Source organism: Astatotilapia calliptera, chromosome 15, assembly GCF_964374335.1.
Source record: "Astatotilapia calliptera chromosome 15, fAstCal68.1, whole genome shotgun sequence".
NCBI lineage: Eukaryota > Metazoa > Chordata > Actinopteri > Cichliformes > Cichlidae > Astatotilapia > Astatotilapia calliptera.
The window spans coordinates 10,525,876-10,537,540 of record NC_137436.1 but is presented as its reverse complement, the minus strand read 5'-3'; the positions used below and the strand labels follow the sequence as shown (position 1 = coordinate 10,537,540).

General features: G+C 37.7%; 1 protein-coding gene across 1 annotated transcript; it reads left to right on the top strand.

Moving 5' to 3' along the window:
- Positions 1-281: 281 nt before the first annotated feature.
- On the top strand, positions 282-1,514 carry fam110c (family with sequence similarity 110 member C). The gene has a single exon (XM_080289690.1). It carries the CDS (start codon positions 408-410, stop codon positions 1,455-1,457), a length of 1,050 nt encoding a protein of 349 aa, XP_080145816.1. The 5' UTR covers positions 282-407; the 3' UTR covers positions 1,458-1,514.
- The last annotated feature ends 10,151 nt before the right edge of the window (positions 1,515-11,665 follow it).

The window sequence follows — 11,665 nt, the reverse complement described above, 5'->3', positions numbered from 1 at the left end:
TGATGACTCAGATTTAAAGTCATTAAAAACTATAAACTGTTAATGATTCAGAAGCCAGTTTTCCTGAATGTTGACAGTATGAAACATCCTGTCTTGTGCAACAAGGCTAAAGATCCACATTTTCACCTGAAGGACTGGGAAACACACTCTGCAGAAGTGTCACCTTTCATCGTTCTCACTTGCGATGGTATCAGGTGTACTTTGAACAGGCTTGTGTCTGGCTAAAACTACCCTTGCGCAGGATGGGTGGGGTAATATGGTGTGTGTTTAAACAGGCAAGGTAAGGTCCCCCGTCACAATACGTGCTCAGGCAAAGATCGGGCTTGAATGGAATCCTTTACCTGTAGCTCTGGGGAAACTGTACACTGAAAATCTACAACGAGACTTCAGTGCCTGTCAAAACCACAATGGAGACAACTAATGATACCACAAAAATCCTGGGGAAAGGTCCTGAATACCTTCGTAAACAAATGGATTTAGAGAGTGAGACAAAAGGACGCATGAGTGCCGTGGAGAGGCTCGCCGCAAGTAAACCAAAATACGTCAAAAGCCAACAGGTGGTTAACTCAACTCAGGAGCCAGTGATTAGCCTTGGATCGGCCTCTGTGAGTAGCACTGGGTCCTCTAACCGAAGCTCACACCGGGATGGGAATCTTCCTACAGGGAGTCACTTGACAGGGAATACACTCACTGTGCAAATCTCTTCACCAGTGCAGGCACATCGCTCCAGCGCCAAAAAACGACCAGACTCTCTTCTAATTTACAGACAGAAATGTGAGTTATTGAGAGGGCCAGCAAATGAACGGAAACACCATATAACCCGTAAGTTGTTGCTCAACCCTGTGAATAAAAATGCCCCATTATCCGAGGGGACAGATAAGGAATGTGAGTCTCAGGGCAACGGGGGAAAAATCACCACGCCTAAGGAAACAGCAAAGGAATGGAATCCACATGTAGTTATCTCTAAACCGGAGAGCAATGGAGTGACAGAAGAGTGCAGAATCAAGAACAGTGACTCTGGTACAAAACCTAAGGCTGGAGTTGTAAATGCATCTAGTGGTCTCCTGACAGTTCCTGAGGTTGAAAGGAGGTCTGGCAAAGGAGTCAGTCGTTCTCACTCTGATATCAGCTCCAGGTATTCCAAAAACTTTGCAGACTTTGATGTTTTTTTCAAGTACTGCGGGCTGGACGGTGAGGTCATTGAGTCTTTGGGGAAGGACAACTTCTCGGCTCGCTCAGATGAAATTGCAATAAAGGTTCGGAGTGTCAGTGTTTCCACGTCAGATGATGGCTTTTCCAGGAACAGTAGTGACAGCGATGCGCTCATGGAGGAAAAGCTGCACGAGAAGATACGTCAAGAGACCTCAGTTATTGAGCGCAACGCACGGATTATCAAGTGGCTGTACAGCTGTAAAAATGCTAGTGACACTGGAAAAAAGTTACGAGATCTTCACTGATTGCGCTTTTTCTTTTTACCAAGTGATGTTACATAAAAGTTATATTTTGAGGACAAAGATGGAAGTAGTTTCTTGTTTTTGGCCTTAGAAAACACTGAATGATACCCTACTTTTCCAACTGTACCTAAATCTTAGGATATGTATTGTGTATGCTGCATGTGTGTGTGTGTGTGTGTGTGTGTGTGTGTGTGTGTGTGTGTGTGTGTGTGTGTGTGTGTGTGTGTGTGTGTGTGTGTGTGTGTGTCCTTTACTGATGACTTTTCTGAGAGCAAATGATGACTGGGTGATTTCTTATTTTTTTCTAATTTTTTTTTACTTGCACAGGACCATCTATGATCTCAGTTACACTGGAAACAGATAAAATACAATGTCATAAAAGCGATACAAAAACAAAAAGTATTTACATTATTCAGCTTCAACATTTTTAGGATTACTGGCTTATTTAATATAATACTTTTGCGTTCTATTCAGACTCTATAAAAAAACATTTCTGTATTAAATATGGTCAAACATGCATACAAGAAGGCAAGCAGTAATTCAAAAGAATTCAGTGAAGTGCTGTGATATGAAGCAAAAACATACTAGTATGAACTAGTTTGGGATTATTTTCTTTTTTCATAAAAATAAAATACTTTTAAGTTCAGTGATTTTGGTTGTGAGCCTTTTTAAAGTAAATGGCCCACAGTCATATAGACTTACATTGTTTATAAAAGCTATACTGTATTTTTATGCGACTATAATTTAAAGCTCAGAGGCGGAGCCAGACATTTGAAACACCCGGGGCTTAGCCCAAAGAGTAGTATGCATGTGGGATTTTTTTTTTTTTTTTGGGGGGGGGGGGGGGTGTAGAAATGACTGAAAGATTAATAGGCTCTGTTCAAAAAAGAATGACTTCATATAGGGAAAAATATATATCACATGTGCAGGACACCTTAAACTAGTTTTTTAATTAAGCAGCAAGGCAGAACAAGGTCAGGGCTGTATCAAGACATGAGGACTAAACCCCAATTCAACCAGACCCAGAACTGATCCAGAATTAAAACAGGACTACAACAGTTCAAAATCAGGACTACTGAGGACTTAACCAAGACAGAACCAGAATCAGAACTAGATGATAGCACTAAAAATCATCATAGACCTGCACTACACTTATTTTTTTAATTCTACCAAAGTCCACTATTTAGATTGAGAAAAGTTTATATAATTATTTAGCCTTGTTGTGCAAACAAGCCTGCAGAACTTAATAAATACAGAATTTGAAAAATAACAAACCTAAAAAGAAACACTAGGTACGAGATACATGAGGACCTGTGATACGGTGATACTTCTGGTAAACAACCATTTGACTAACATGTGTGTCTCACCTGCTCTTGTTCCCTCTCTGTTCTGTCCTCGTTCTCCTCTCTCTCCCTCTTTGTGCTGACAATCATCAAATATACAGTTGAAACCAGATATTTACTCTTCAGATAAAAACACTTTTTTAATTGTAACATCAAATCAGACTAAATGTTTATTTCTTTAGATTGATAAATATAAAAACATATTTGTTAACTTTAAGAGTAAAGAGAGAAACTATCTGTATTTCTTAATAGCAAATGGCACCAAATTGTATTCAAACTGAGCCACACTTATGGAGCTCCACAGTTCTTTTCCTGGTGTTTTGGTTGATATCTCTTGATTTTCCCATGTCAAAGAAACAGGCTCTGTGTTTTGCCTTATATGCATCCACAGCTGTGCCACCAGTTTACTCACATGGACTCTACTAACCTATCAGAAGCTTCTTCAGCTCAGAATGGAATCGTCTGGAGTTTTCTTATTAATTAACAATAAATTTAGTGTACATGTACTCCTAAATTTGATGAAAGTGATAAAAATAGCTCTGTCTCTCTTTATTCTGACATTTAACTAATTCAAAATATATTTCAATATTTATCTAAAACAAAAATTTACTCTAAATTGATGTTGTACAGTAAAAATGTTTTATGTTTTCTCCCTAAAGTGTAAATGTCTGGTTACAAATGTGAATATCCTGCTGTGTACTGAAATCCCTCTTGTTTTGCATAGAAATATACTGAACAACATACAAAGCATAATATATAAAATAACATTTACCTGAGTTTTTTCTTTGAAAGAACCCTCGAATGTCCATTCTTATGTTTCAGTACATAACTGAAACCGATTTAGTCGGGGAGGGTAAGAACTGAAAATATGAAATAAACACACGTAAGCTAAGACTCTAAAAAAATAGCATTTGTTCGGCTTTTCATTTTGCCATTTGTTGATTCACTTGAAGAGCAAGTAAAATAATATTGGTCAAGTGATCAGTTTCATATCAATCTTTCGTGATGCACCGTCATATTTACATTATTTGTACGGTACGAATGATTTGCTTTGGTACCTGGTCAAACTTAAGCTCTCCTTAGTATGGCTGGCTCCGTCTCTCCAACAGCGCACTCACGGGCAGCAGCTGCCCCGCCCCCTCGCTCAGTCGCTTAGTGCCTGAGCTTGGATCATACCAATATCAGGGGGGGATTCACGCACAGTCGTAAATTCCCACAGTGTGCACTATGTGCTTCGAATATTGTGTGTACTTTTTGTTTTATACAGTTGTCAGCCAGGCATCTAACTATGAAAAAATTACACTCCAAAATACCCCGGGCTTCTGACAAAACAACCCGGGCTTAAGCCCCGTAAGCCACCCCCCCGCTCCGCCCCTGTTAAAGCTTTTGAAAATGTACAAAATTTGTCAACATGACATACTTCCTGCTAATGATAACTCAACGTCTAACAATGCTGCAGCAATTCTAGCTGTAGCTTTTTGATGAGTTGTCATCAATGTTACATAATTCATCTACAAAACATTTGTGTGTTTATTTATTATTCATTAACATGCAATTATTTTATACGATCACTTATAAAATGTACTATTTGTAAAGAGTGGTACTATTATTTTAAGATAAAAGGCTCACAGCTCATGGCCTTTTGATTCTTCCCAGGAACATTAAAAGGAGTCTCACACTGATGCTCATAAATTCTGCTCCTCTGCGAATACCTTTAGGCCACCTCAAACATGAAAGCATCCCTAAATCAGAATTTGTACAACCTGCCTTTTAAGTTTATAATCCAATAATGTGCACTCCCATTTCTCTCGGGGTGAAAGGTATACATTCCATCACACCAACACACATGAAGACACACACACCCACACACAACCTGGAGACTTACTCTGAGTTTACCCATAACTACTGCCTGCCAAACTCTGACCATAACTTATCCTAATGTTAAAAGATAGCTTTAATATATAAATTTGAATGATTTAGATCATGAGGATTTGTTCCCTTGTCCACATACAAAAAAAAATTTGCATGTATGTGTGTAAATAAATTTAGGTCACCACAACAAGTGTAATATCTGCCACCCCACAGACACTCAAATGCAAACCACAGCAACTGATACAAAAAAATTTACGTATGGAAGATCTGCTTATATTTAACAGATGTATGAAAAAACATTTGAGGAAGTGATTATTTTCCTCGCAAACTTTCCCTTAGATCTGTTAGGGGAATGTGCTTAATAATCTGATCGGCTTATGTCCAGTGACCCGTTGTTGTTGTATCTCTCTCCCAAGCTCCGTCTGCTTTGTCTCTTCATTGCTTTCTCTCTCTTTTTGTCTTTTAGCCAAGTTTTTTTTTATTCTTTGAAGCTCAGTGGCTGAACATGAGCTGGGGGAAAGCAATGGAAAGACTGTGCTTGACGCAGTATGTTAAACGTATTGCCACCTATTCAGTTTCACTCATTGTCTTCTTACAGAGAAAGAAACAAACAATATACGTTATAAGTTCATGTGAGTGGGCACAAAGTAGTTAGCTGGTGCAGACACACCTTTCACTTCTCCAAATGCCTGACTGACTGTTTAGTACAAGCCTCCACTTGTTGGTTGCCAAAAGTAGAGGTTACCTGTTGATAATGATAGTCATCAATATGTGATTATTGATTGTGAATGTGAACTCACTATTGCTACAAGTTTGCATTTAATTTTGTTTTTTATATGTAAAACTTAAAATTTTTGTACTCCTAGATAATTTGTATATCTTTACCACCTTTTGCCCAGTTTTACTGCTACTGAAAACATAAAACACAAATAAAACTGTTTTTACAAGTAAAATGTTGCATGAGTATACTCACAGTGGGTGGAATGGAAATGTTTGCTAAAGTTTAAAAGTTTTAACCCAGGGTGAATATATTGTCTTTGAATTACTCCCCTGCGACCATGATAAGCGGAAGGGAATGGATGGACGGATGGATTGATGTTAAACTACTTACTCTTTTATTAGTTGTTCTGTTGGTTATGAGAATTATCAATTACCTATACACTGCCACTTCATCAGTTACACATTGCTAACACTGGGTTACCTTCAGGGCTGCCTTAATTCTTCTTGGTGATGTGATATCATTATTATTATCATATCATTACATTACATTGCTGCTGATTTTTCAGCTGAAGATCAATTATGAGAATCTCCTCCTCCACCACATGCCAAAGGTACTCTAGGTGTCTATTAACTGTTTCTTATATTCTGTTTTTCCACTGTACTTGAGCCCTCCAACTGCTTTATATACAAACACACATTCATGAGTGGCATGCCGTGACTTTTACAGAAAGGCAAGCAGAGACAATCGTCACCCCTCACACCCACTACACACACAAACAAACACACCTTCTTCAAAAACACCAATTTAACAAGATAAACTGGATCAGATTAAAACATGCCATTTGTGCTGTCCATCTGCACATCTTCACGTTTCTACACTCCTTCCTGGCTGAAGAGATGTAAAATATTTCTAATAACTTAGTTAAATAAATATCTACCATATTCCCCCCACTTTTTTGTATTGTTAACTGACAATGACAAGTGGTGGAGGAACTTTTCAAACCAAAAAGCAATAAAAAACCTTACTTTACATAAAACTGTATTATTGAAAAATTGTGTATAAAGTATCAAAACTAAAACTATTCTGCAGAAAAATGTCACTAATCAGTGTTAAATATTATTTTTTATCACTGCTCCATATGTTTAAGGTTGATCACATTTTAAACACTGTATTTCTGTTTAATTTTCAGCATCAAATTCTATAAATCACACATTTGTCGTGGCTGTCCTGTGAGGACCGCATATCTATGAAAAAAAAATCATTTGTTCGTTGCCCATCTTTTCTACATCACAAATGTTCTCCAAGGTGGCCAGTAAGACAACTAGTTGTGTTTCCATACGAAGCATATTACTGATCTCAGAGCAATGAAAGCTCCCCTCAGCTTACCATGAAAGACCAGTGGTTTATCCAAAAAGGACATGCACAAATCACCTGAAACAAACTGCTGGCCTCCTAGCTCCAGTTATTGTTAATAGGAGACAGACACGCCTTCAGAGATGGAAACAGCTACATTTTTCTGTGAGATAAAATAAGCACAGCTTTCAGCGACAATAGCCAACTGCAGTCACAAAATAGCAGTAATGTAAAGGACAGATTAACTGACAGGAGGAGCTTTATGATGAGGGATCACTTCACTTTGCTATGTTATAATTCACGTTTATTTTTAGATTTGACAAGGCACGCTACTTGCTTTGCTTGTCCTGATGGAACATCACTGACACTACCAGTCTAAAGTTTGGACACACCTTCTCATTCAATGTTTTGTTTTTATTTTTGCTACTTTCTACATTGTAGATACATAAACAATGTGGGCTTTAAAGATAATTAAGAAACTTTCTGAAGGAAACCTGGGCTTGTTAAGAGAGACGCCATCCATTCCACTTTGGATGGAGAAGCTCTCATTTCTAAGAATCTGGCCAAATATATTAAGCCCCCCAAAAAGTGACGATCCAGAGTTGGGACCAGGAAACAGAGTTGCAGTCTTACACGCCTCTCTGCAGCTTCTCTCCTCCCATTATCCCCCCAAAACCCCATCCCCTCAAGGTCTGTGTCAGCTCCCAAGCAGACAAAAAAACAAACAAACTAAAAACCGGCAAAAAACAACTGAAACATAAAAAAACACAAAGAAAGAACAATACAGTATCATCAACAGCACCAAAGACTAAAACAGTGAAATGTGGATTGTTGAACATTAGGTCTCTGTTACTTCATGAGTTAATAATTATTCAACAAATCGATTTATTTTGCCTTACAGAAATACAAAAATGACAGCCTCAACACGGCATTTAATCTGTTGTTAGACTCAATTGGCTCAGATCAGAGCTCAGATAAATGCCATACAGAGTTCCAGTAGCACACACATCCCTACATCAGCTGTTCAAAGGAGACTGTGCAAATCAGGCCTTTATGGTCAAATAGGTGCTAAGAAACCTCTACTAAGGGAAAGCAACAATCAGAAGAGATTTGTTTGGGCAAACAAATGTGTGGGGTTCAACACATTGGGTCTAACCCACAACCCTGAGATTAATAATCTCATAGTCTTGAGCTAATCAAGCTCCACAGTAAGCCTTCAGTTCATGTCATACCAACATTTAAGACAAGTTCTTCCTCTGACCTCTAATATAAATAAAGTATTTACACCCAGGAAACTCTCACTAGATAGTTTTTCTTTTCAAACCAATCTTTGTAAACCCTAGAGATATTTCTGTGAGAAAATTCCAGTAGATCAGCAGTTTCTGAAATACTCAGACCAGTTTTTCCAATGTGACTGATTAACAGGTAAATGTAATAAAGAGGATGTATATAAGTAGCAACAATGCCAGCAGATATGAGTGGGTATATATAGATTCTGGATAATGTTTGAGCTTATTGTATCCAGCTTATGGGACGCAGTATCCAACAACAAGACCAAATTGTCAGTACCTGTTTTACTAGTAATATAAAATTCTTAGTCAGTACTCTCATGTCACTCATTGTTATTGCTTTATCATAAATTAAATAAAATGATAATTGATTTCATTTTAAGACATATTTAATTATTCCAATATTTAATTAATTAATTATTTCATAGTTCCTGTGCTGCTGTCTATGAATTTATTTTCCATGTAAATCTCACTGATCAAAATCAAGAACTATGTCTAACACTGATTTAATCAAAATCATTGCTTTGGTCTGAAGTCAGTTCTTTCAGTGAACACTGCTCAATACAAGTACACAGAGTTTGAACTTGCATGCTTCTAGTTCCTACTTTGCAAGTACACTCAGAAGTCAGGACTTCTGAGCATGGAACATCCAGCTCACAGTGAGACAGTAGAATATTTGATGACATCAGCTCACTTTCACATTGTACTTTACTGCCTTTTAACCCTTATGGTTAATATTCACAATGAATATTGTGAATATTCATTGATTTTTTTCAAGGAGAGGGTAGAGCTGGGTGAATGGGTGGGTGCTTTCACTCCTGCCACTAGCACTGCTACATGATTTTACATTGACGTGATGGCCAAATAGGTCCTGCAACATTGGGTACGAAGGGGTTGTTCAGTTGGTTGCATTCAGGGGCGGAGCGGGGGGGTGGCTTACGGGGCTTAAGCCCGGGTTGTTTTGTCAGAAGCCCGGGGTATTTTGGAGTGTAATTTTTTCATAGTTAGATGCCTGGCTGACAACTGTATAAAACAAAAAGTACACACAATATTCGAAGCACATAGTGCACACTGTGGGAATTTACGACTGTGCGTGAATCCCCCCCTGATATTGGTATGATCCAAGCTCAGGCACTAAGCGACTGAGCGAGGGGGCGGGGCAGCTGCTGCCCGTGAGTGCGCTGTTGGAGAGACGGAGCCAGCCATACTAAGGAGAGCTTAAGTTTGACCAGGTACCAAAGCAAATCATTCGTACCGTACAAATAATGTAAATATGACGGTGCATCACGAAAGATTGATATGAAACTGATCACTTGACCAATATTATTTTACTTGCTCTTCAAGTGAATCAACAAATGGCAAAATGAAAAGCCGAACAAATGCTATTTTTTTAGAGTCTTAGCTTACGTGTGTTTATTTCATATTTTCAGTTCTTACCCTCCCCGACTAAATCGGTTTCAGTTATGTACTGAAACATAAGAATGGACATTCGAGGGTTCTTTCAAAGAAAAAACTCAGGTAAATGTTATTTTATATATTATGCTTTGTATGTTGTTCAGTATATTTCTATGCAAAACAAGAGGGATTTCAGTACACAGCAGGATATTCACATTTGTAACCAGACATTTACACTTTAGGGAGAAAACATAAAACATTTTTACTGTACAACATCAATTTAGAGTAAATTTTTGTTTTAGATAAATATTGAAATATATTTTGAATTAGTTAAATGTCAGAATAAAGAGAGACAGAGCTATTTTTATCACTTTCATCAAATTTAGGAGTACATGTACACTAAATTTATTGTTAATTAATAAGAAAACTCCAGACGATTCCATTCTGAGCTGAAGAAGCTTCTGATAGGTTAGTAGAGTCCATGTGAGTAAACTGGTGGCACAGCTGTGGATGCATATAAGGCAAAACACAGAGCCTGTTTCTTTGACATGGGAAAATCAAGAGATATCAACCAAAACACCAGGAAAAGAACTGTGGAGCTCCATAAGTGTGGCTCAGTTTGAATACAATTTGGTGCCATTTGCTATTAAGAAATACAGATAGTTTCTCTCTTTACTCTTAAAGTTAACAAATATGTTTTTATATTTATCAATCTAAAGAAATAAACATTTAGTCTGATTTGATGTTACAATTAAAAAAGTGTTTTTATCTGAAGAGTAAATATCTGGTTTCAACTGTATATTTGATGATTGTCAGCACAAAGAGGGAGAGAGAGGAGAACGAGGACAGAACAGAGAGGGAACAAGAGCAGGTGAGACACACATGTTAGTCAAATGGTTGTTTACCAGAAGTATCACCGTATCACAGGTCCTCATGTATCTCGTACCTAGTGTTTCTTTTTAGGTTTGTTATTTTTCAAATTCTGTATTTATTAAGTTCTGCAGGCTTGTTTGCACAACAAGGCTAAATAATTATATAAACTTTTCTCAATCTAAATAGTGGACTTTGGTAGAATTAAAAAAATAAGTGTAGTGCAGGTCTATGATGATTTTTAGTGCTATCATCTAGTTCTGATTCTGGTTCTGTCTTGGTTAAGTCCTCAGTAGTCCTGATTTTGAACTGTTGTAGTCCTGTTTTAATTCTGGATCAGTTCTGGGTCTGGTTGAATTGGGGTTTAGTCCTCATGTCTTGATACAGCCCTGACCTTGTTCTGCCTTGCTGCTTAATTAAAAAACTAGTTTAAGGTGTCCTGCACATGTGATATATATTTTTCCCTATATGAAGTCATTCTTTTTTGAACAGAGCCTATTAATCTTTCAGTCATTTCTACACCCCCCCCCCCCCCCCCCAAAAAAAAAAAAAAAATCCCACATGCATACTACTCTTTGGGCTAAGCCCCGGGTGTTTCAAATGTCTGGCTCCGCCTCTGGTTGCATTCTCCAACCTTTACCACTAGATGATACTAAATTACACACACAAAATACATAAATGAATACCTATTAAATTCATATTTTAACCACAAAGAGCTCACACTGCAAACCATATAGGACATTAGACTGTATTTTTAAGCTCAAACAGGTGACGTGACAATAACAATAAATTTTTTGAGAGCCGGTGTACAATGAGTCAGGGCTGCTGAATACGTACAAAACTTTGAAAGAAACATGTTCAAACGGGGTGTCGTTTTTGGACATCCGAAATAGCTGCATTTTTTTAATTTGCATATACAGGCACAGTATTCAATTGACCTTGCTCTGAACGACTTGCGACTTAAACTGAACAGAATAACGTCATTTGAAACAATCAAAAGTAAACTTATCTTTTCACATCCAGTTTGCAGCTTTACGCCATGCACATCAAAGCAGGAAGGTCCCAGAGTAATAAAACTGTGACCTAGATAACGTGTCATAAAATATACGGCTTAAACTTAAACCATACAACTGATGTGAAAAAACAGTGGGTGGGGTGAGAAAATAGTTATTTATTCAAGTTAAGTCTTTAAAGCGTTTCACAACATTTTTCAGCATCAGTCAGTCACTCAAAGCTCCAGCAGACCAGTTACCATCCCCCATCTCAAAATCAAAACACAAGTACATGTGTGCAGTCCGCTGTCACGTGTCGAAGAAAGCCCCCAACAAAACAAATGGGATTAAAAAAAAGCTGTTGAGTGACAGGAGT

Excerpts from the sequence above, each read along its gene's own strand:
- fam110c (XM_080289690.1), top strand. The coding sequence starts at position 408 with ATGGAGACAACTAATGATACCACAAAAATCCTGGGGAAAGGTCCTGAA.